At 36.8% G+C, this 21,957-nt stretch overlaps 7 protein-coding genes across 7 annotated transcripts; all 7 read right to left on the reverse strand.

Annotated features, from left to right (window-relative positions):
- Window positions 1-625: 625 nt before the first annotated feature.
- Window positions 626-2,545, reverse strand: LOC124343527 (compound eye opsin BCRH2-like). Its single transcript, XM_046796868.1, has 6 exons — window positions 2,387-2,545; window positions 1,905-2,321; window positions 1,734-1,835; window positions 1,568-1,673; window positions 1,070-1,493; window positions 626-994 (listed from the first exon to the last, which is right to left on the reverse strand). Exons 2-6 carry the CDS (start codon window positions 2,311-2,313, stop codon window positions 872-874), a joined length of 1,164 nt encoding a protein of 387 aa, XP_046652824.1. The 5' UTR covers window positions 2,314-2,321; window positions 2,387-2,545; the 3' UTR covers window positions 626-871.
- A 1,199-nt stretch (window positions 2,546-3,744) lies between these two features.
- LOC124343530 (compound eye opsin BCRH2-like) lies at window positions 3,745-5,664 on the reverse strand. Its single transcript, XM_046796871.1, has 6 exons — window positions 5,506-5,664; window positions 5,024-5,440; window positions 4,853-4,954; window positions 4,687-4,792; window positions 4,189-4,612; window positions 3,745-4,113 (listed from the first exon to the last, which is right to left on the reverse strand). The coding sequence occupies exons 2-6, from the start codon at window positions 5,430-5,432 to the stop codon at window positions 3,991-3,993; spliced, it is 1,164 nt and encodes a 387-aa protein (XP_046652827.1). The 5' UTR covers window positions 5,433-5,440; window positions 5,506-5,664; the 3' UTR covers window positions 3,745-3,990.
- Window positions 5,665-6,863: 1,199 nt separating this feature from the next.
- Window positions 6,864-8,783, reverse strand: LOC124343531 (compound eye opsin BCRH2-like). Its single transcript, XM_046796872.1, has 6 exons — window positions 8,625-8,783; window positions 8,143-8,559; window positions 7,972-8,073; window positions 7,806-7,911; window positions 7,308-7,731; window positions 6,864-7,232 (listed from the first exon to the last, which is right to left on the reverse strand). The coding sequence occupies exons 2-6, from the start codon at window positions 8,549-8,551 to the stop codon at window positions 7,110-7,112; spliced, it is 1,164 nt and encodes a 387-aa protein (XP_046652828.1). The 5' UTR covers window positions 8,552-8,559; window positions 8,625-8,783; the 3' UTR covers window positions 6,864-7,109.
- Window positions 8,784-9,982: 1,199 nt separating this feature from the next.
- On the reverse strand, window positions 9,983-11,902 carry LOC124343532 (compound eye opsin BCRH2-like). The gene is made up of 6 exons (XM_046796873.1): window positions 11,744-11,902; window positions 11,262-11,678; window positions 11,091-11,192; window positions 10,925-11,030; window positions 10,427-10,850; window positions 9,983-10,351 (listed from the first exon to the last, which is right to left on the reverse strand). Exons 2-6 carry the CDS (start codon window positions 11,668-11,670, stop codon window positions 10,229-10,231), a joined length of 1,164 nt encoding a protein of 387 aa, XP_046652829.1. The 5' UTR covers window positions 11,671-11,678; window positions 11,744-11,902; the 3' UTR covers window positions 9,983-10,228.
- A 1,199-nt stretch (window positions 11,903-13,101) lies between these two features.
- On the reverse strand, window positions 13,102-15,021 carry LOC124343536 (compound eye opsin BCRH2-like). The gene is made up of 6 exons (XM_046796876.1): window positions 14,863-15,021; window positions 14,381-14,797; window positions 14,210-14,311; window positions 14,044-14,149; window positions 13,546-13,969; window positions 13,102-13,470 (listed from the first exon to the last, which is right to left on the reverse strand). Exons 2-6 carry the CDS (start codon window positions 14,787-14,789, stop codon window positions 13,348-13,350), a joined length of 1,164 nt encoding a protein of 387 aa, XP_046652832.1. The 5' UTR covers window positions 14,790-14,797; window positions 14,863-15,021; the 3' UTR covers window positions 13,102-13,347.
- Window positions 15,022-16,220: 1,199 nt separating this feature from the next.
- LOC124343534 (compound eye opsin BCRH2-like) lies at window positions 16,221-18,140 on the reverse strand. Its single transcript, XM_046796874.1, has 6 exons — window positions 17,982-18,140; window positions 17,500-17,916; window positions 17,329-17,430; window positions 17,163-17,268; window positions 16,665-17,088; window positions 16,221-16,589 (listed from the first exon to the last, which is right to left on the reverse strand). The coding sequence occupies exons 2-6, from the start codon at window positions 17,906-17,908 to the stop codon at window positions 16,467-16,469; spliced, it is 1,164 nt and encodes a 387-aa protein (XP_046652830.1). The 5' UTR covers window positions 17,909-17,916; window positions 17,982-18,140; the 3' UTR covers window positions 16,221-16,466.
- Window positions 18,141-19,339: 1,199 nt separating this feature from the next.
- LOC124343535 (compound eye opsin BCRH2-like) lies at window positions 19,340-21,259 on the reverse strand. The gene is made up of 6 exons (XM_046796875.1): window positions 21,101-21,259; window positions 20,619-21,035; window positions 20,448-20,549; window positions 20,282-20,387; window positions 19,784-20,207; window positions 19,340-19,708 (listed from the first exon to the last, which is right to left on the reverse strand). The coding sequence occupies exons 2-6, from the start codon at window positions 21,025-21,027 to the stop codon at window positions 19,586-19,588; spliced, it is 1,164 nt and encodes a 387-aa protein (XP_046652831.1). The 5' UTR covers window positions 21,028-21,035; window positions 21,101-21,259; the 3' UTR covers window positions 19,340-19,585.
- Window positions 21,260-21,957: the final 698 nt, after the last annotated feature.

Genomic DNA, 21,957 nt, shown 5'->3' on the forward strand with positions numbered 1-21,957 from the left:
GAAATACAGAATTTCTCCAAAGGTACTCCACGCCCCCTCCCCTTAACAATTCTCTGATCATGTACACTACATGTATACATTATACACCGAATAAAAATTACTAATTCTTACAAAATTTTTCTAATCATTAAAGATTCAAAAAGAATTTATAATTTTTTGATAATGCAGGTATGAAGCTTTATTTGGCTTTAGATCGCAAAAGAAATAAAGAATTTGTTTAGAGATTCTCTGCGCTACCCTCTCGTTCCCTAACAACTCTCTGGTGGAGCACCGGAAAATTTAAATAGCAAGATTTTAGTATATTTGTTTAACAAAATGGGTTATCTCTGAATTTTAATCGATTCCTGAAAATTTCCATACACAGAGAAACCGTAAAGAATCAAAATATAGACATTTGTGCCAAAACTATGTCAAACTAAAACTTACCTAAGATGTATCAGTAAATTCTTGCTTGAACTCCGTTAAGCTATAAAATTTACTTCTTGACTGTATGAACGATTTTACAGCTATTTAGCTATCGCGACTTTCATCTAGTTAGTTAAATTATTTCTAATTCGTTTTTATCACATTGAAACTGCGACGGTCATCCATTGCATTACAGAGAAAACAAATATTTTTATGGATGCTCTCTTCTTAACATCAGTGTATTAATCAACCCAATAAAAACAGAATATTAACATAAATTGAGTGTCAAATGTACACGAAAATTTTAATAAGAAAAACGGAAAAAAATCAAAGCTCCGAAAATTCGTGGAATCACAAATCAAGAGTCATTAGTCAATTAGAGTTTGCCAGTGTCGTCAATAAGTATGATAGCCGTCCGATAACATTCCCAATGAATGCTAGTCCAGATTTGATTTATTTATTTATCTTAAGCAGATTCGCACTTGACGGTTTCAGTCATTTCCGTCTTTTCAGTGATGGCCGATTGGTTATCAGCAACTGATTTTTTCTCCTCAACGATACACATCCAAGGATACATCTGCTTCAGGCACTGTAAATAAATTAAATTTCCATTTGATAAATTAGTTATAAGTATTTCATTAATTTTGAACACAAAATATGTTACCTCTCGGTATTTAGGATGGGAGATGGCATAGATGAGTGGGTTGTAGGCACAGGATGTCTTGGCCAGAATGACTGGGATGGCTGACACCAAAGGAGTAATCTTGGAAACATCACCCCAGGTACCCAAGATGCAGATAACGGCGAATGGGGTCCAAGCAGTCAACCACATCGAGACGTTCATGATGGAGACCTTGGCAATACGGATCTCAGCGGAAACTTGCTGTTGGTCGGTATTGCTACGGAGAGAAGCAACATTCATCTTCTTAGCCTGAGCACGGAGTTCTTCCTCGTGTTTGAAGACGGCATGAACGATGAAGTAGTAGCAACCGGCAATAACAATGATTGGCAGGATGAAGTTTGCGAAAGTGGCAGCCAAAATGTGGGATTTGTTGTTCATGTTTTGGGAGACGTAGTCATAAGAACATCTGTTGATTGGAAAAGTGAAATTACGTAGAAAAAAATACTCAAAAATGAAAACCAAATAAACCGAATGACATACGTTCCCATGATTCCATCCATGGCGTAAGCACCCCAGCCGACCAATGGGCAGATAGACCAGCCCAAAGCCCAGATCCAGCTAACGGTGATGATGGATACAGCGCGGTCTGAATAAGAAAACGATTTTACTCATTTTGTTTAACGATAAAAACAGAACACAATCATACTGAAAGTAAGAGGAGTTCCACTGAATCCCTTTACAATCACATTGTAGCGATCGTATGAGATCATTGTCAGAGTGAAGATTTGGTTGTATCCGAAACAAGCACCTAATTCACGTTAAATATGTTCAACAAATTAGCCAAATTTTTTTAATGTATAATTTTCACTTGATTTACCCAAGAAAGCGTGGATCTGGCAACCCATTTCTCCAAAGCGCCATGGGCCACCAAGGAAAAAGTTGTAAACGCATTCGGGGAAAAGTGCAAGCATTAGGAGGAAGTCAGACACAGCCAAATTCATAACCAACAAGTTGGCGGGAGTTCGAAGAGCCGGGAAACGGCTGAAGATCTTCAAGACGACGGCGTTACCCGCAACAGCGCAAGTGCCAATTACCAAGTACATCAATCCCAAAAAATAATACCATGCCGGGTGCACAGCCTTGTATGAGTGCCAGTGAGGATGAAGAAAGCTGCGAATGTCCTCTGGGGCGTAGGCATAAAGAGTGAAGGTATCGGGCAAAGCCCATGGATCAAAAGCCTGCTTCTGGGCCATCGCAACAACAGCATCACCAGTCAAGTTTGCCATTTTTCAATCTTTATACAGATAAGTTAGTTTAGAATTTAAAAATGTAAATAGCCCTAATACATTTTGAACATACCTGTAAAAAGATATTGATTCCAAAAGGATACAACAATCGAATTCAGGAAGAGAATTGGAAGAAAAAGACTTTGTAAAGCTTGAAAGCAGATAGGCAGAAGAAGCGACCTCGAAAGCAAGAGCTTTGACGACTGACGCTACGAATGGCATACGGTTCAAGAGGCGACTTATATACTCAAGGAATTCCCGGAAACGACGGCACCTCAGTGACGTTTCTTATAGTCATAATTTAATTAGAGGATTATTAAGGTGTCTAGGTTTCTTATTTAATCCTTAAGAATAAAGTAGCTATTTACTCATAATTGTTCAAAATCAATTGAATATTTTATTTGGTTTAGCAAACAATCACCCAGTTTTTTTAATTAACCCTTTTTGTGTTAGGATCGTTTCTGAAATGAAATATTGATTTATCTATAATGTGTCTGCCTCGTGCAAAATCCGAAGGAAATTTTAATGGCGTAAAGGATGGATTTTAATTCCGCATGAATATGATTTGTGGAATCAAATCGAAATAACGATATATTCGGTATTTAATATCAGGAGAAATTAGGAAAATTCAAAGTGTCCCTCTTTGAACGAATCATGTTTTGTACGTGTAAACACAAAAAATTGCTAATTCTTACAAAATATTTCTAATTATAAAAATATTCAAAAGAATTATTCAATTTTGTATAACATTGGAGGTGTGAAGCTTTGTGTGACTTCATATCGCAATAATTTATTTATTTTCTGAAGAAATACAGAATTTCTCCAAAGGTACTCCACGCCCCCTCCCCTTAACAATTCTCTGATCATGTACACTACATGTATACATTATACACCGAATAAAAATTACTAATTCTTACAAAATTTTTCTAATCATTAAAGATTCAAAAAGAATTTATAATTTTTTGATAATGCAGGTATGAAGCTTTATTTGGCTTTAGATCGCAAAAGAAATAAAGAATTTGTTTAGAGATTCTCTGCGCTACCCTCTCGTTCCCTAACAACTCTCTGGTGGAGCACCGGAAAATTTAAATAGCAAGATTTTAGTATATTTGTTTAACAAAATGGGTTATCTCTGAATTTTAATCGATTCCTGAAAATTTCCATACACAGAGAAACCGTAAAGAATCAAAATATAGACATTTGTGCCAAAACTATGTCAAACTAAAACTTACCTAAGATGTATCAGTAAATTCTTGCTTGAACTCCGTTAAGCTATAAAATTTACTTCTTGACTGTATGAACGATTTTACAGCTATTTAGGTATCGCGACTTTCATCTAGTTAGTTAAATTATTTCTAATTCGTTTTTATCACATTGAAACTGCGACGGTCATCCATTGCATTACAGAGAAAACAAATATTTTTATGGATGCTCTCTTCTTAACATCAGTGTATTAATCAACCCAATAAAAACAGAATATTAACATAAATTGAGTGTCAAATGTACACGAAAATTTTAATAAGAAAAACGGAAAAAAATCAAAGCTCCGAAAATTCGTGGAATCACAAATCAAGAGTCATTAGTCAATTAGAGTTTGCCAGTGTCGTCAATAAGTATGATAGCCGTCCGATAACATTCCCAATGAATGCTAGTCCAGATTTGATTGATTTATTTATCTTAAGCAGATTCGCACTTGACGGTTTCAGTCATTTCCGTCTTTTCAGTGATGGCCGATTGGTTATCAGCAACTGATTTTTTCTCCTCAACGATACACATCCAAGGATACATCTGCTTCAGGCACTGTAAATAAATTAAATTTCCATTTGATAAATTAGTTATAAGTATTTCATTAATTTTGAACACAAAATATGTTACCTCTCGGTATTTAGGATGGGAGATGGCATAGATGAGTGGGTTGTAGGCACAGGATGTCTTGGCCAGAATGACTGGGATGGCTGACACCAAAGGAGTAATCTTGGAAACATCACCCCAGGTACCCAAGATGCAGATAACGGCGAATGGGGTCCAAGCAGTCAACCACATCGAGACGTTCATGATGGAGACCTTGGCAATACGGATCTCAGCGGAAACTTGCTGTTGGTCGGTATTGCTACGGAGAGAAGCAACATTCATCTTCTTAGCCTGAGCACGGAGTTCTTCCTCGTGTTTGAAGACGGCATGAACGATGAAGTAGTAGCAACCGGCAATAACAATGATTGGCAGGATGAAGTTTGCGAAAGTGGCAGCCAAAATGTGGGATTTGTTGTTCATGTTTTGGGAGACGTAGTCATAAGAACATCTGTTGATTGGAAAAGTGAAATTACGTAGAAAAAAATACTCAAAAATGAAAACCAAATAAACCGAATGACATACGTTCCCATGATTCCATCCATGGCGTAAGCACCCCAGCCGACCAATGGGCAGATAGACCAGCCCAAAGCCCAGATCCAGCTAACGGTGATGATGGATACAGCGCGGTCTGAATAAGAAAACGATTTTACTCATTTTGTTTAACGATAAAAACAGAACACAATCATACTGAAAGTAAGAGGAGTTCCACTGAATCCCTTTACAATCACATTGTAGCGATCGTATGAGATCATTGTCAGAGTGAAGATTTGGTTGTATCCGAAACAAGCACCTAATTCACGTTAAATATGTTCAACAAATTAGCCAAATTTTTTTAATGTATAATTTTCACTTGATTTACCCAAGAAAGCGTGGATCTGGCAACCCATTTCTCCAAAGCGCCATGGGCCACCAAGGAAAAAGTTGTAAACGCATTCGGGGAAAAGTGCAAGCATTAGGAGGAAGTCAGACACAGCCAAATTCATAACCAACAAGTTGGCGGGAGTTCGAAGAGCCGGGAAACGGCTGAAGATCTTCAAGACGACGGCGTTACCCGCAACAGCGCAAGTGCCAATTACCAAGTACATCAATCCCAAAAAATAATACCATGCCGGGTGCACAGCCTTGTATGAGTGCCAGTGAGGATGAAGAAAGCTGCGAATGTCCTCTGGGGCGTAGGCATAAAGAGTGAAGGTATCGGGCAAAGCCCATGGATCAAAAGCCTGCTTCTGGGCCATCGCAACAACAGCATCACCAGTCAAGTTTGCCATTTTTCAATCTTTATACAGATAAGTTAGTTTAGAATTTAAAAATGTAAATAGCCCTAATACATTTTGAACATACCTGTAAAAAGATATTGATTCCAAAAGGATACAACAATCGAATTCAGGAAGAGAATTGGAAGAAAAAGACTTTGTAAAGCTTGAAAGCAGATAGGCAGAAGAAGCGACCTCGAAAGCAAGAGCTTTGACGACTGACGCTACGAATGGCATACGGTTCAAGAGGCGACTTATATACTCAAGGAATTCCCGGAAACGACGGCACCTCAGTGACGTTTCTTATAGTCATAATTTAATTAGAGGATTATTAAGGTGTCTAGGTTTCTTATTTAATCCTTAAGAATAAAGTAGCTATTTACTCATAATTGTTCAAAATCAATTGAATATTTTATTTGGTTTAGCAAACAATCACCCAGTTTTTTTAATTAACCCTTTTTGTGTTAGGATCGTTTCTGAAATGAAATATTGATTTATCTATAATGTGTCTGCCTCGTGCAAAATCCGAAGGAAATTTTAATGGCGTAAAGGATGGATTTTAATTCCGCATGAATATGATTTGTGGAATCAAATCGAAATAACGATATATTCGGTATTTAATATCAGGAGAAATTAGGAAAATTCAAAGTGTCCCTCTTTGAACGAATCATGTTTTGTACGTGTAAACACAAAAAATTGCTAATTCTTACAAAATATTTCTAATTATAAAAATATTCAAAAGAATTATTCAATTTTGTATAACATTGGAGGTGTGAAGCTTTGTGTGACTTCATATCGCAATAATTTATTTATTTTCTGAAGAAATACAGAATTTCTCCAAAGGTACTCCACGCCCCCTCCCCTTAACAATTCTCTGATCATGTACACTACATGTATACATTATACACCGAATAAAAATTACTAATTCTTACAAAATTTTTCTAATCATTAAAGATTCAAAAAGAATTTATAATTTTTTGATAATGCAGGTATGAAGCTTTATTTGGCTTTAGATCGCAAAAGAAATAAAGAATTTGTTTAGAGATTCTCTGCGCTACCCTCTCGTTCCCTAACAACTCTCTGGTGGAGCACCGGAAAATTTAAATAGCAAGATTTTAGTATATTTGTTTAACAAAATGGGTTATCTCTGAATTTTAATCGATTCCTGAAAATTTCCATACACAGAGAAACCGTAAAGAATCAAAATATAGACATTTGTGCCAAAACTATGTCAAACTAAAACTTACCTAAGATGTATCAGTAAATTCTTGCTTGAACTCCGTTAAGCTATAAAATTTACTTCTTGACTGTATGAACGATTTTACAGCTATTTAGGTATCGCGACTTTCATCTAGTTAGTTAAATTATTTCTAATTCGTTTTTATCACATTGAAACTGCGACGGTCATCCATTGCATTACAGAGAAAACAAATATTTTTATGGATGCTCTCTTCTTAACATCAGTGTATTAATCAACCCAATAAAAACAGAATATTAACATAAATTGAGTGTCAAATGTACACGAAAATTTTAATAAGAAAAACGGAAAAAAATCAAAGCTCCGAAAATTCGTGGAATCACAAATCAAGAGTCATTAGTCAATTAGAGTTTGCCAGTGTCGTCAATAAGTATGATAGCCGTCCGATAACATTCCCAATGAATGCTAGTCCAGATTTGATTGATTTATTTATCTTAAGCAGATTCGCACTTGACGGTTTCAGTCATTTCCGTCTTTTCAGTGATGGCCGATTGGTTATCAGCAACTGATTTTTTCTCCTCAACGATACACATCCAAGGATACATCTGCTTCAGGCACTGTAAATAAATTAAATTTCCATTTGATAAATTAGTTATAAGTATTTCATTAATTTTGAACACAAAATATGTTACCTCTCGGTATTTAGGATGGGAGATGGCATAGATGAGTGGGTTGTAGGCACAGGATGTCTTGGCCAGAATGACTGGGATGGCTGACACCAAAGGAGTAATCTTGGAAACATCACCCCAGGTACCCAAGATGCAGATAACGGCGAATGGGGTCCAAGCAGTCAACCACATCGAGACGTTCATGATGGAGACCTTGGCAATACGGATCTCAGCGGAAACTTGCTGTTGGTCGGTATTGCTACGGAGAGAAGCAACATTCATCTTCTTAGCCTGAGCACGGAGTTCTTCCTCGTGTTTGAAGACGGCATGAACGATGAAGTAGTAGCAACCGGCAATAACAATGATTGGCAGGATGAAGTTTGCGAAAGTGGCAGCCAAAATGTGGGATTTGTTGTTCATGTTTTGGGAGACGTAGTCATAAGAACATCTGTTGATTGGAAAAGTGAAATTACGTAGAAAAAAATACTCAAAAATGAAAACCAAATAAACCGAATGACATACGTTCCCATGATTCCATCCATGGCGTAAGCACCCCAGCCGACCAATGGGCAGATAGACCAGCCCAAAGCCCAGATCCAGCTAACGGTGATGATGGATACAGCGCGGTCTGAATAAGAAAACGATTTTACTCATTTTGTTTAACGATAAAAACAGAACACAATCATACTGAAAGTAAGAGGAGTTCCACTGAATCCCTTTACAATCACATTGTAGCGATCGTATGAGATCATTGTCAGAGTGAAGATTTGGTTGTATCCGAAACAAGCACCTAATTCACGTTAAATATGTTCAACAAATTAGCCAAATTTTTTTAATGTATAATTTTCACTTGATTTACCCAAGAAAGCGTGGATCTGGCAACCCATTTCTCCAAAGCGCCATGGGCCACCAAGGAAAAAGTTGTAAACGCATTCGGGGAAAAGTGCAAGCATTAGGAGGAAGTCAGACACAGCCAAATTCATAACCAACAAGTTGGCGGGAGTTCGAAGAGCCGGGAAACGGCTGAAGATCTTCAAGACGACGGCGTTACCCGCAACAGCGCAAGTGCCAATTACCAAGTACATCAATCCCAAAAAATAATACCATGCCGGGTGCACAGCCTTGTATGAGTGCCAGTGAGGATGAAGAAAGCTGCGAATGTCCTCTGGGGCGTAGGCATAAAGAGTGAAGGTATCGGGCAAAGCCCATGGATCAAAAGCCTGCTTCTGGGCCATCGCAACAACAGCATCACCAGTCAAGTTTGCCATTTTTCAATCTTTATACAGATAAGTTAGTTTAGAATTTAAAAATGTAAATAGCCCTAATACATTTTGAACATACCTGTAAAAAGATATTGATTCCAAAAGGATACAACAATCGAATTCAGGAAGAGAATTGGAAGAAAAAGACTTTGTAAAGCTTGAAAGCAGATAGGCAGAAGAAGCGACCTCGAAAGCAAGAGCTTTGACGACTGACGCTACGAATGGCATACGGTTCAAGAGGCGACTTATATACTCAAGGAATTCCCGGAAACGACGGCACCTCAGTGACGTTTCTTATAGTCATAATTTAATTAGAGGATTATTAAGGTGTCTAGGTTTCTTATTTAATCCTTAAGAATAAAGTAGCTATTTACTCATAATTGTTCAAAATCAATTGAATATTTTATTTGGTTTAGCAAACAATCACCCAGTTTTTTTAATTAACCCTTTTTGTGTTAGGATCGTTTCTGAAATGAAATATTGATTTATCTATAATGTGTCTGCCTCGTGCAAAATCCGAAGGAAATTTTAATGGCGTAAAGGATGGATTTTAATTCCGCATGAATATGATTTGTGGAATCAAATCGAAATAACGATATATTCGGTATTTAATATCAGGAGAAATTAGGAAAATTCAAAGTGTCCCTCTTTGAACGAATCATGTTTTGTACGTGTAAACACAAAAAATTGCTAATTCTTACAAAATATTTCTAATTATAAAAATATTCAAAAGAATTATTCAATTTTGTATAACATTGGAGGTGTGAAGCTTTGTGTGACTTCATATCGCAATAATTTATTTATTTTCTGAAGAAATACAGAATTTCTCCAAAGGTACTCCACGCCCCCTCCCCTTAACAATTCTCTGATCATGTACACTACATGTATACATTATACACCGAATAAAAATTACTAATTCTTACAAAATTTTTCTAATCATTAAAGATTCAAAAAGAATTTATAATTTTTTGATAATGCAGGTATGAAGCTTTATTTGGCTTTAGATCGCAAAAGAAATAAAGAATTTGTTTAGAGATTCTCTGCGCTACCCTCTCGTTCCCTAACAACTCTCTGGTGGAGCACCGGAAAATTTAAATAGCAAGATTTTAGTATATTTGTTTAACAAAATGGGTTATCTCTGAATTTTAATCGATTCCTGAAAATTTCCATACACAGAGAAACCGTAAAGAATCAAAATATAGACATTTGTGCCAAAACTATGTCAAACTAAAACTTACCTAAGATGTATCAGTAAATTCTTGCTTGAACTCCGTTAAGCTATAAAATTTACTTCTTGACTGTATGAACGATTTTACAGCTATTTAGGTATCGCGACTTTCATCTAGTTAGTTAAATTATTTCTAATTCGTTTTTATCACATTGAAACTGCGACGGTCATCCATTGCATTACAGAGAAAACAAATATTTTTATGGATGCTCTCTTCTTAACATCAGTGTATTAATCAACCCAATAAAAACAGAATATTAACATAAATTGAGTGTCAAATGTACACGAAAATTTTAATAAGAAAAACGGAAAAAAATCAAAGCTCCGAAAATTCGTGGAATCACAAATCAAGAGTCATTAGTCAATTAGAGTTTGCCAGTGTCGTCAATAAGTATGATAGCCGTCCGATAACATTCCCAATGAATGCTAGTCCAGATTTGATTGATTTATTTATCTTAAGCAGATTCGCACTTGACGGTTTCAGTCATTTCCGTCTTTTCAGTGATGGCCGATTGGTTATCAGCAACTGATTTTTTCTCCTCAACGATACACATCCAAGGATACATCTGCTTCAGGCACTGTAAATAAATTAAATTTCCATTTGATAAATTAGTTATAAGTATTTCATTAATTTTGAACACAAAATATGTTACCTCTCGGTATTTAGGATGGGAGATGGCATAGATGAGTGGGTTGTAGGCACAGGATGTCTTGGCCAGAATGACTGGGATGGCTGACACCAAAGGAGTAATCTTGGAAACATCACCCCAGGTACCCAAGATGCAGATAACGGCGAATGGGGTCCAAGCAGTCAACCACATCGAGACGTTCATGATGGAGACCTTGGCAATACGGATCTCAGCGGAAACTTGCTGTTGGTCGGTATTGCTACGGAGAGAAGCAACATTCATCTTCTTAGCCTGAGCACGGAGTTCTTCCTCGTGTTTGAAGACGGCATGAACGATGAAGTAGTAGCAACCGGCAATAACAATGATTGGCAGGATGAAGTTTGCGAAAGTGGCAGCCAAAATGTGGGATTTGTTGTTCATGTTTTGGGAGACGTAGTCATAAGAACATCTGTTGATTGGAAAAGTGAAATTACGTAGAAAAAAATACTCAAAAATGAAAACCAAATAAACCGAATGACATACGTTCCCATGATTCCATCCATGGCGTAAGCACCCCAGCCGACCAATGGGCAGATAGACCAGCCCAAAGCCCAGATCCAGCTAACGGTGATGATGGATACAGCGCGGTCTGAATAAGAAAACGATTTTACTCATTTTGTTTAACGATAAAAACAGAACACAATCATACTGAAAGTAAGAGGAGTTCCACTGAATCCCTTTACAATCACATTGTAGCGATCGTATGAGATCATTGTCAGAGTGAAGATTTGGTTGTATCCGAAACAAGCACCTAATTCACGTTAAATATGTTCAACAAATTAGCCAAATTTTTTTAATGTATAATTTTCACTTGATTTACCCAAGAAAGCGTGGATCTGGCAACCCATTTCTCCAAAGCGCCATGGGCCACCAAGGAAAAAGTTGTAAACGCATTCGGGGAAAAGTGCAAGCATTAGGAGGAAGTCAGACACAGCCAAATTCATAACCAACAAGTTGGCGGGAGTTCGAAGAGCCGGGAAACGGCTGAAGATCTTCAAGACGACGGCGTTACCCGCAACAGCGCAAGTGCCAATTACCAAGTACATCAATCCCAAAAAATAATACCATGCCGGGTGCACAGCCTTGTATGAGTGCCAGTGAGGATGAAGAAAGCTGCGAATGTCCTCTGGGGCGTAGGCATAAAGAGTGAAGGTATCGGGCAAAGCCCATGGATCAAAAGCCTGCTTCTGGGCCATCGCAACAACAGCATCACCAGTCAAGTTTGCCATTTTTCAATCTTTATACAGATAAGTTAGTTTAGAATTTAAAAATGTAAATAGCCCTAATACATTTTGAACATACCTGTAAAAAGATATTGATTCCAAAAGGATACAACAATCGAATTCAGGAAGAGAATTGGAAGAAAAAGACTTTGTAAAGCTTGAAAGCAGATAGGCAGAAGAAGCGACCTCGAAAGCAAGAGCTTTGACGACTGACGCTACGAATGGCATACGGTTCAAGAGGCGACTTATATACTCAAGGAATTCCCGGAAACGACGGCACCTCAGTGACGTTTCTTATAGTCATAATTTAATTAGAGGATTATTAAGGTGTCTAGGTTTCTTATTTAATCCTTAAGAATAAAGTAGCTATTTACTCATAATTGTTCAAAATCAATTGAATATTTTATTTGGTTTAGCAAACAATCACCCAGTTTTTTTAATTAACCCTTTTTGTGTTAGGATCGTTTCTGAAATGAAATATTGATTTATCTATAATGTGTCTGCCTCGTGCAAAATCCGAAGGAAATTTTAATGGCGTAAAGGATGGATTTTAATTCCGCATGAATATGATTTGTGGAATCAAATCGAAATAACGATATATTCGGTATTTAATATCAGGAGAAATTAGGAAAATTCAAAGTGTCCCTCTTTGAACGAATCATGTTTTGTACGTGTAAACACAAAAAATTGCTAATTCTTACAAAATATTTCTAATTATAAAAATATTCAAAAGAATTATTCAATTTTGTATAACATTGGAGGTGTGAAGCTTTGTGTGACTTCATATCGCAATAATTTATTTATTTTCTGAAGAAATACAGAATTTCTCCAAAGGTACTCCACGCCCCCTCCCCTTAACAATTCTCTGATCATGTACACTACATGTATACATTATACACCGAATAAAAATTACTAATTCTTACAAAATTTTTCTAATCATTAAAGATTCAAAAAGAATTTATAATTTTTTGATAATGCAGGTATGAAGCTTTATTTGGCTTTAGATCGCAAAAGAAATAAAGAATTTGTTTAGAGATTCTCTGCGCTACCCTCTCGTTCCCTAACAACTCTCTGGTGGAGCACCGGAAAATTTAAATAGCAAGATTTTAGTATATTTGTTTAACAAAATGGGTTATCTCTGAATTTTAATCGATTCCTGAAAATTTCCATACACAGAGAAACCGTAAAGAATCAAAATATAGACATTTGTGCCAAAACTATGTCAAACTAAAACTTACCTAAGATGTATCAGTAAATTCTTGCTTGAACTCCGTTAAGCTATAAAATTTACTTCTTGACTGTATGAACGATTTTACAGCTATTTAGGTATCGCGACTTTCATCTAGTTAGTTAAATTATTTCTAATTCGTTTTTATCACATTGAAACTGCGACGGTCATCCATTGCATTACAGAGAAAACAAATATTTTTATGGATGCTCTCTTCTTAACATCAGTGTATTAATCAACCCAATAAAAACAGAATATTAACATAAATTGAGTGTCAAATGTACACGAAAATTTTAATAAGAAAAACGGAAAAAAATCAAAGCTCCGAAAATTCGTGGAATCACAAATCAAGAGTCATTAGTCAATTAGAGTTTGCCAGTGTCGTCAATAAGTATGATAGCCGTCCGATAACATTCCCAATGAATGCTAGTCCAGATTTGATTTATTTATTTATCTTAAGCAGATTCGCACTTGACGGTTTCAGTCATTTCCGTCTTTTCAGTGATGGCCGATTGGTTATCAGCAACTGATTTTTTCTCCTCAACGATACACATCCAAGGATACATCTGCTTCAGGCACTGTAAATAAATTAAATTTCCATTTGATAAATTAGTTATAAGTATTTCATTAATTTTGAACACAAAATATGTTACCTCTCGGTATTTAGGATGGGAGATGGCATAGATGAGTGGGTTGTAGGCACAGGATGTCTTGGCCAGAATGACTGGGATGGCTGACACCAAAGGAGTAATCTTGGAAACATCACCCCAGGTACCCAAGATGCAGATAACGGCGAATGGGGTCCAAGCAGTCAACCACATCGAGACGTTCATGATGGAGACCTTGGCAATACGGATCTCAGCGGAAACTTGCTGTTGGTCGGTATTGCTACGGAGAGAAGCAACATTCATCTTCTTAGCCTGAGCACGGAGTTCTTCCTCGTGTTTGAAGACGGCATGAACGATGAAGTAGTAGCAACCGGCAATAACAATGATTGGCAGGATGAAGTTTGCGAAAGTGGCAGCCAAAATGTGGGATTTGTTGTTCATGTTTTGGGAGACGTAGTCATAAGAACATCTGTTGATTGGAAAAGTGAAATTACGTAGAAAAAAATACTCAAAAATGAAAACCAAATAAACCGAATGACATACGTTCCCATGATTCCATCCATGGCGTAAGCACCCCAGCCGACCAATGGGCAGATAGACCAGCCCAAAGCCCAGATCCAGCTAACGGTGATGATGGATACAGCGCGGTCTGAATAAGAAAACGATTTTACTCATTTTGTTTAACGATAAAAACAGAACACAATCATACTGAAAGTAAGAGGAGTTCCACTGAATCCCTTTACAATCACATTGTAGCGATCGTATGAGATCATTGTCAGAGTGAAGATTTGGTTGTATCCGAAACAAGCACCTAATTCACGTTAAATATGTTCAACAAATTAGCCAAATTTTTTTAATGTATAATTTTCACTTGATTTACCCAAGAAAGCGTGGATCTGGCAACCCATTTCTCCAAAGCGCCATGGGCCACCAAGGAAAAAGTTGTAAACGCATTCGGGGAAAAGTGCAAGCATTAGGAGGAAGTCAGACACAGCCAAATTCATAACCAACAAGTTGGCGGGAGTTCGAAGAGCCGGGAAACGGCTGAAGATCTTCAAGACGACGGCGTTACCCGCAACAGCGCAAGTGCCAATTACCAAGTACATCAATCCCAAAAAATAATACCATGCCGGGTGCACAGCCTTGTATGAGTGCCAGTGAGGATGAAGAAAGCTGCGAATGTCCTCTGGGGCGTAGGCATAAAGAGTGAAGGTATCGGGCAAAGCCCATGGATCAAAAGCCTGCTTCTGGGCCATCGCAACAACAGCATCACCAGTCAAGTTTGCCATTTTTCAATCTTTATACAGATAAGTTAGTTTAGAATTTAAAAATGTAAATAGCCCTAATACATTTTGAACATACCTGTAAAAAGATATTGATTCCAAAAGGATACAACAATCGAATTCAGGAAGAGAATTGGAAGAAAAAGACTTTGTAAAGCTTGAAAGCAGATAGGCAGAAGAAGCGACCTCGAAAGCAAGAGCTTTGACGACTGACGCTACGAATGGCATACGGTTCAAGAGGCGACTTATATACTCAAGGAATTCCCGGAAACGACGGCACCTCAGTGACGTTTCTTATAGTCATAATTTAATTAGAGGATTATTAAGGTGTCTAGGTTTCTTATTTAATCCTTAAGAATAAAGTAGCTATTTACTCATAATTGTTCAAAATCAATTGAATATTTTATTTGGTTTAGCAAACAATCACCCAGTTTTTTTAATTAACCCTTTTTGTGTTAGGATCGTTTCTGAAATGAAATATTGATTTATCTATAATGTGTCTGCCTCGTGCAAAATCCGAAGGAAATTTTAATGGCGTAAAGGATGGATTTTAATTCCGCATGAATATGATTTGTGGAATCAAATCGAAATAACGATATATTCGGTATTTAATATCAGGAGAAATTAGGAAAATTCAAAGTGTCCCTCTTTGAACGAATCATGTTTTGTACGTGTAAACACAAAAAATTGCTAATTCTTACAAAATATTTCTAATTATAAAAATATTCAAAAGAATTATTCAATTTTGTATAACATTGGAGGTGTGAAGCTTTGTGTGACTTCATATCGCAATAATTTATTTATTTTCTGAAGAAATACAGAATTTCTCCAAAGGTACTCCACGCCCCCTCCCCTTAACAATTCTCTGATCATGTACACTACATGTATACATTATACACCGAATAAAAATTACTAATTCTTACAAAATTTTTCTAATCATTAAAGATTCAAAAAGAATTTATAATTTTTTGATAATGCAGGTATGAAGCTTTATTTGGCTTTAGATCGCAAAAGAAATAAAGAATTTGTTTAGAGATTCTCTGCGCTACCCTCTCGTTCCCTAACAACTCTCTGGTGGAGCACCGGAAAATTTAAATAGCAAGATTTTAGTATATTTGTTTAACAAAATGGGTTATCTCTGAATTTTAATCGATTCCTGAAAATTTCCATACACAGAGAAACCGTAAAGAATCAAAATATAGACATTTGTGCCAAAACTATGTCAAACTAAAACTTACCTAAGATGTATCAGTAAATTCTTGCTTGAACTCCGTTAAGCTATAAAATTTACTTCTTGACTGTATGAACGATTTTACAGCTATTTAGCTATCGCGACTTTCATCTAGTTAGTTAAATTATTTCTAATTCGTTTTTATCACATTGAAACTGCAACGGTCATCCATTGCATTACAGAGAAAACAAATATTTTTATGGATGCTCTCTTCTTAACATCAGTGTATTAATCAACCCAATAAAAACAGAATATTAACATAAATTGAGTGTCAAATGTACACGAAAATTTTAATAAGAAAAACGGAAAAAAATCAAAGCTCCGAAAATTCGTGGAATCACAAATCAAGAGTCATTAGTCAATTAGAGTTTGCCAGTGTCGTCAATAAGTATGATAGCCGTCCGATAACATTCCCAATGAATGCTAGTCCAGATTTGATTGATTTATTTATCTTAAGCAGATTCGCACTTGACGGTTTCAGTCATTTCCGTCTTTTCAGTGATGGCCGATTGGTTATCAGCAACTGATTTTTTCTCCTCAACGATACACATCCAAGGATACATCTGCTTCAGGCACTGTAAATAAATTAAATTTCTATTTGATAAATTAGTTATAAGTATTTCATTAATTTTGAACACAAAATATGTTACCTCTCGGTATTTAGGATGGGAGATGGCATAGATGAGTGGGTTGTAGGCACAGGATGTCTTGGCCAGAATGACTGGGATGGCTGACACCAAAGGAGTAATCTTGGAAACATCACCCCAGGTACCCAAGATGCAGATAACGGCGAATGGGGTCCAAGCAGTCAACCACATCGAGACGTTCATGATGGAGACCTTGGCAATACGGATCTCAGCGGAAACTTGCTGTTGGTCGGTATTGCTACGGAGAGAAGCAACATTCATCTTCTTAGCCTGAGCACGGAGTTCTTCCTCGTGTTTGAAGACGGCATGAACGATGAAGTAGTAGCAACCGGCAATAACAATGATTGGCAGGATGAAGTTTGCGAAAGTGGCAGCCAAAATGTGGGATTTGTTGTTCATGTTTTGGGAGACGTAGTCATAAGAACATCTGTTGATTGGAAAAGTGAAATTACGTAGAAAAAAATACTCAAAAATGAAAACCAAATAAACCGAATGACATACGTTCCCATGATTCCATCCATGGCGTAAGCACCCCAGCCGACCAATGGGCAGATAGACCAGCCCAAAGCCCAGATCCAGCTAACGGTGATGATGGATACAGCGCGGTCTGAATAAGAAAACGATTTTACTCATTTTGTTTAACGATAAAAACAGAACACAATCATACTGAAAGTAAGAGGAGTTCCACTGAATCCCTTTACAATCACATTGTAGCGATCGTATGAGATCATTGTCAGAGTGAAGATTTGGTTGTATCCGAAACAAGCACCTAATTCACGTTAAATATGTTCAACAAATTAGCCAAATTTTTTTAATGTATAATTTTCACTTGATTTACCCAAGAAAGCGTGGATCTGGCAACCCATTTCTCCAAAGCGCCATGGGCCACCAAGGAAAAAGTTGTAAACGCATTCGGGGAAAAGTGCAAGCATTAGGAGGAAGTCAGACACAGCCAAATTCATAACCAACAAGTTGGCGGGAGTTCGAAGAGCCGGGAAACGGCTGAAGATCTTCAAGACGACGGCGTTACCCGCAACAGCGCAAGTGCCAATTACCAAGTACATCAATCCCAAAAAATAATACCATGCCGGGTGCACAGCCTTGTATGAGTGCCAGTGAGGATGAAGAAAGCTGCGAATGTCCTCTGGGGCGTAGGCATAAAGAGTGAAGGTATCGGGCAAAGCCCATGGATCAAAAGCCTGCTTCTGGGCCATCGCAACAACAGCATCACCAGTCAAGTTTGCCATTTTTCAATCTTTATACAGATAAGTTAGTTTAGAATTTAAAAATGTAAATAGCCCTAATACATTTTGAACATACCTGTAAAAAGATATTGATTCCAAAAGGATACAACAATCGAATTCAGGAAGAGAATTGGAAGAAAAAGACTTTGTAAAGCTTGAAAGCAGATAGGCAGAAGAAGCGACCTCGAAAGCAAGAGCTTTGACGACTGACGCTACGAATGGCATACGGTTCAAGAGGCGACTTATATACTCAAGGAATTCCCGGAAACGACGGCACCTCAGTGACGTTTCTTATAGTCATAATTTAATTAGAGGATTATTAAGGTGTCTAGGTTTCTTATTTAATCCTTAAGAATAAAGTAGCTATTTACTCATAATTGTTCAAAATCAATTGAATATTTTATTTGGTTTAGCAAACAATCACCCAGTTTTTTTAATTAACCCTTTTTGTGTTAGGATCGTTTCTGAAATGAAATATTGATTTATCTATAATGTGTCTGCCTCGTGCAAAATCCGAAGGAAATTTTAATGGCGTAAAGGATGGATTTTAATTCCGCATGAATATGATTTGTGGAATCAAATCGAAATAACGATATATTCGGTATTTAATATCAGGAGAAATTAGGAAAATTCAAAGTGTCCCTCTTTGAACGAATCATGTTTTGTACGTGTAAACACAAAAAATTGCTAATTCTTACAAAATATTTCTAATTATAAAAATATTCAAAAGAATTATTCAATTTTGTATAACATTGGAGGTGTGAAGCTTTGTGTGACTTCATATCGCAATAATTTATTTATTTTCTGAAGAAATACAGAATTTCTCCAAAGGTACTCCACGCCCCCTCCCCTTAACAATTCTCTGATCATGTACACTACATGTATACATTATACACCGAATAAAAATTACTAATTCTTACAAAATTTTTCTAATCATTAAAGATTCAAAAAGAATTTATAATTTTTTGATAATGCAGGTATGAAGCTTTATTTGGCTTTAGATCGCAAAAGAAATAAAGAATTTGTTTAGAGATTCTCTGCGCTACCCTCTCGTTCCCTAACAACTCTCTGGTGGAGCACCGGAAAATTTAAATAGCAAGATTTTAGTATATTTGTTTAACAAAATGGGTTATCTCTGAATTTTAATCGATTCCTGAAAATTTCCATACACAGAGAAACCGTAAAGAATCAAAATATAGACATTTGTGCCAAAACTATGTCAAACTAAAACTTACCTAAGATGTATCAGTAAATTCTTGCTTGAACTCCGTTAAGCTATAAAATTTACTTCTTGACTGTATGAACGATTTTACAGCTATTTAGCTATCGCGACTTTCATCTAGTTAGTTAAATTATTTCTAATTCGTTTTTATCACATTGAAACTGCAACGGTCATCCATTGCATTACAGAGAAAACAAATATTTTTATGGATGCTCTCTTCTTAACATCAGTGTATTAATCAACCCAATAAAAACAGAATATTAACATAAATTGAGTGTCAAATGTACACGAAAATTTTAATAAGAAAAACGGAAAAAAATCAAAGCTCCGAAAATTCGTGGAATCACAAATCAAGAGTCATTAGTCAATTAGAGTTTGCCAGTGTCGTCAATAAGTATGATAGCCGTCCGATAACATTCCCAATGAATGCTAGTCCAGATTTGATTGATTTATTTATCTTAAGCAGATTCGCACTTGACGGTTTCAGTCATTTCCGTCTTTTCAGTGATGGCCGATTGGTTATCAGCAACTGATTTTTTCTCCTCAACGATACACATCCAAGGATACATCTGCTTCAGGCACTGTAAATAAATTAAATTTCCATTTGATAAATTAGTTATAAGTATTTCATTAATTTTGAACACAAAATATGTTACCTCTCGGTATTTAGGATGGGAGATGGCATAGATGAGTGGGTTGTAGGCACAGGATGTCTTGGCCAGAATGACTGGGATGGCTGACACCAAAGGAGTAATCTTGGAAACATCACCCCAGGTACCCAAGATGCAGATAACGGCGAATGGGGTCCAAGCAGTCAACCACATCGAGACGTTCATGATGGAGACCTTGGCAATACGGATCTCAGCGGAAACTTGCTGTTGGTCGGTATTGCTACGGAGAGAAGCAACATTCATCTTCTTAGCCTGAGCACGGAGTTCTTCCTCGTGTTTGAAGACGGCATGAACGATGAAGTAGTAGCAACCGGCAATAACAATGATTGGCAGGATGAAGTTTGCGAAAGTGGCAGCCAAAATGTGGGATTTGTTGTTCATGTTTTGGGAGACGTAGTCATAAGAACATCTGTTGATTGGAAAAGTGAAATTACGTAGAAAAAAATACTCAAAAATGAAAACCAAATAAACCGAATGACATACGTTCCCATGATTCCATCCATGGCGTAAGCACCCCAGCCGACCAATGGGCAGATAGACCAGCCCAAAGCCCAGATCCAGCTAACGGTGATGATGGATACAGCGCGGTCTGAATAAGAAAACGATTTTACTCATTTTGTTTAACGATAAAAACAGAACACAATCATACTGAAAGTAAGAGGAGTTCCACTGAATCCCTTTACAATCACATTGTAGCGATCGTATGAGATCATTGTCAGAGTGAAGATTTGGTTGTATCCGAAACAAGCACCTAATTCACGTTAAATATGTTCAACAAATTAGCCAAATTTTTTTAATGTATAATTTTCACTTGATTTACCCAAGAAAGCGTGGATCTGGCAACCCATTTCTCCAAAGCGCCATGGGCCACCAAGGAAAAAGTTGTAAACGCATTCGGGGAAAAGTGCAAGCATTAGGAGGAAGTCAGACACAGCCAAATTCATAACCAACAAGTTGGCGGGAGTTCGAAGAGCCGGGAAACGGCTGAAGATCTTCAAGACGACGGCGTTACCCGCAACAGCGCAAGTGCCAATTACCAAGTACATCAATCCCAAAAAATAATACCATGCCGGGTGCACAGCCTTGTATGAGTGCCAGTGAGGATGAAGAAAGCTGCGAATGTCCTCTGGGGCGTAGGCATAAAGAGTGAAGGTATCGGGCAAAGCCCATGGATCAAAAGCCTGCTTCTGGGCCATCGCAACAACAGCATCACCAGTCAAGTTTGCCATTTTTCAATCTTTATACAGATAAGTTAGTTTAGAATTTAAAAATGTAAATAGCCCTAATACATTTTGAACATACCTGTAAAAAGATATTGATTCCAAAAGGATACAACAATCGAATTCAGGAAGAGAATTGGAAGAAAAAGACTTTGTAAAGCTTGAAAGCAGATAGGCAGAAGAAGCGACCTCGAAAGCAAGAGCTTTGACGACTGACGCTACGAATGACATACGGTTCAAGAGGCGACTTATATACTCAAGGAATTCCCGGAAACGACGGCACCTCAGTGACGTTTCTTATAGTCATAATTTAATTAGAGGATTATTAAGGTGTCTAGGTTTCTTATTTAATCCTTAAGAATAAAGTAGCTATTTACTCATAATTGTTCAAAATCAATTGAATATTTTATTTGGTTTAGCAAACAATCACCCAGTTTTTTTAATTAACCCTTTTTGTGTTAGGATCGTTTCTGAAATGAAATATTGATTTATCTATAATGTGTCTGCCTCGTGCAAAATCCGAAGGAAATTTTAATGGCGTAAAGGATGGATTTTAATTCCGCATGAATATGATTTGTGGAATCAAATCGAAATAACGATATATTCGGTATTTAATATCAGGAGAAATTAGGAAAATTCAAAGTGTCCCTCTTTGAACGAATCATGTTTTGTACGTGTAAACACAAAAAATTGCTAATTCTTACAAAATATTTCTAATTATAAAAATATTCAAAAGAATTATTCAATTTTGTATAACATTGGAGGTGTGAAGCTTTGTGTGACTTCATATCGCAATAATTTATTTATTTTCTGAAGAAATACAGAATTTCTCCAAAGGTACTCCACGCCCCCTCCCCTTAACAATTCTCTGATCATGTACACTACATGTATACATTATACACCGAATAAAAATTACTAATTCTTACAAAATTTTTCTAA

The sequence above is a fragment of the Daphnia pulicaria genome, chromosome 6, assembly GCF_021234035.1.
Source record: "Daphnia pulicaria isolate SC F1-1A chromosome 6, SC_F0-13Bv2, whole genome shotgun sequence".
NCBI lineage: Eukaryota > Metazoa > Arthropoda > Branchiopoda > Diplostraca > Daphniidae > Daphnia > Daphnia pulicaria.